This window comes from Oryctolagus cuniculus, chromosome 4 (assembly GCF_964237555.1).
Source record: "Oryctolagus cuniculus chromosome 4, mOryCun1.1, whole genome shotgun sequence".
Lineage (NCBI taxonomy): Eukaryota > Metazoa > Chordata > Mammalia > Lagomorpha > Leporidae > Oryctolagus > Oryctolagus cuniculus.
In genome coordinates this window covers 14,946,527-14,948,823 of record NC_091435.1, presented here as the reverse complement: position 1 = coordinate 14,948,823, position 2,297 = coordinate 14,946,527, and the positions used below count along the sequence as shown (strand labels likewise).

General features: G+C 38.2%; 1 protein-coding gene across 1 annotated transcript; it reads right to left on the bottom strand.

Moving 5' to 3' along the window:
- Positions 1 to 879, bottom strand: LOC100342724 (keratin-associated protein 14-like). Its single transcript, XM_008267218.4, has one exon. The coding sequence runs from the start codon at positions 822 to 824 to the stop codon at positions 321 to 323; it is 504 nt and encodes a 167-aa protein (XP_008265440.2). The 5' UTR covers positions 825 to 879; the 3' UTR covers positions 1 to 320.
- Between the last annotated feature and the right edge of the window lie 1,418 nt (positions 880 to 2,297).

The following is a 2,297-nucleotide window of genomic DNA, read 5'->3' as shown; positions in this document are numbered from 1 at the left end:
TATCATGCAACATAATTTTATTTAAAGTTGTATTTTCCATTTGTAAAATTTAAAATGATTCCGTAAGAGAAACAACAAGGAGATACATTTAAAAAGAAACAAGAATCAGGATTGCATGTCTGTATAATTATACGGAAGCAGTTTTGGCATCTTTTCCCAATGGATCCATTTTCAAGAGATTGAAATTTAAATTATTCCTAATCTATGATGAGTAACAGTAAAAGTCAAATTTGTAGACTAGTGATAAGATAGGATATTTATAGTATAGATCTTGGTATCTTGGGTATCAGCTTTAAATTTCTGACTCCTTAAATTCATGATCAGTGGAAACCACAAGTTGGCTGGTGAGAAATGGACTGGCAGCTTCTGGAAGAGAAGTAGGTTGGGCGGTAAAAATTGGATCTATAATTTATAGACGAGAAAGTGCGGGGACCACAACCCGCTGATTGGAAACCATGGGATCCACAGCCCAGGAATGGGGAGCCACAACCAAACGAGTGAAAGCCCCTGGACCCGAAGCCCACAGGTCTAGCAAAAGTCGTCTGGCAGGGACTGCAGAAAATGGAGGTCCTCGGACGATAGCAGGATGTATGGCAGGGGCTGGACACCACACCACAGGACTCCTCGTAGCTGTTGGGATCACAGTAGGTCTCCTGACAGCTGCTATGGAGAGAAGATCCCAGCTGGTAGTGGTTTGGAGATTGGAGGTCCGTGCTGTAGAACACGTTGCTGGGGTAGGAAGAGCCACATGAAGAGCCTGGATGGCGCAGGTAACCTCCAAAGGAGCGGGAAGAGAAGTTTCCAGAGCAGCAGTTGTAGGACATGGTGGCAGAAGGCGAGACTTACAATGACAAGGTTCGGAGTGCGAATGTCACATCTTGGACTGTGGCGTTTATATACCCTGATGAGTGGGTGTGTCATCCTTAGGGCACATGAAAACAAGTTACCTGCTGCTTTTAATTGAATTGAAAAGATCGCCATAGTCATGCATTTGTAGTCTGTGTGGTTTTAAACTGCAATGCGCAGTAATGTTCCTGCCTTGGAATTCAGGTAATAGTGTTGAATCTTCAAAGCTATTATTCATCTTCCTTTAGCAAAGGTCAGCCTGCAGATCACTCAGAGAATTGCTTTAGAGGTAGGCAGTGTATGGGCTGAGGGAAGCAGGCTTAATTAAAAATAATTCATACGCCTTTCACAATCTGTCTCAAAACTGTTGCCATCTGGTTAACAAAGTTCTTATGGATTTATTCACGGTCACTTCTTTTAAACAAAAACATGCATCGATTGTTGCAGCAAAGTGGCAATCTTAGTTAATGAATAGTGTCATCTGAAAGCAGCAACGGTGACATGCATGACATACTAATTTTTTATCAGATATCAATTTGGATAATTTCAGTACAATTTTAACTGAGAGATTTATTTATTTCCCCCATTCCTGCTTAAAACTCTGTGCAGATGATAGAGACAGTTGTAGATTTTTCTTTGTATGGCTGTGTTAGAAACTGCACAGTTTTTATGATTTTTGCAGTGTTAGAGATTATTCTTCTCAGATGATGAGGAAATATTAATATAAGAACAAAACATGTGGCAAATGTTCAATGCTTTTCTATCTCCAATTACAGCCTTTCCCACTAACAAGAGTCCCTAGAATCTTGAAATGTCCTTTTTCCACAGACAGTTTCTAAGGTAATGGCCTTGACATATTGGGTGGAAGGAGATTCTTCTTTTGCCTCAGGAAGCAGCATACATCACTTTGACTTAAATTGTTTTCAGATGTTTCTGACAAGTATTACAAAATTTCTACAATCGTGGTCATCTTTTTTCTTGCTATATGACTTTTATTCTACTTCCATGTGAGAGTGTAATGAAGACTGATACCTTGAGGTAGAGCAGAGATTGAAAAGTTTTATCTTGCTGTGGCTTCTGTGCATTTGACGTGTATGTTTCATAGAAAAGCGTTTCACACCACTTTAGAACAGGAATGTCTGTATAGTCAAAATTACTTAATATCTGATTTCATAGAGCATTCTTCCACAGAGATTGCTTATAGTAGAACAGATGACATTGAATGAAATGAGCAAATTCAATTTAGTTGTGTTAAATATTTATGTGTATGTTTTGATGTTCAATATTTTATTTACAAATAAAATGGAAGGTTTGGAATCTACTAGAATGATTTTTGCTACATCTAATTGAGATTCTCACAAGAATTGTTTATTACATAAAATAGAGAGCAAACCATGTTACCTTATAAATGAAACATGATTAGATATAGATTTCTGTACTGAAAATGTCCA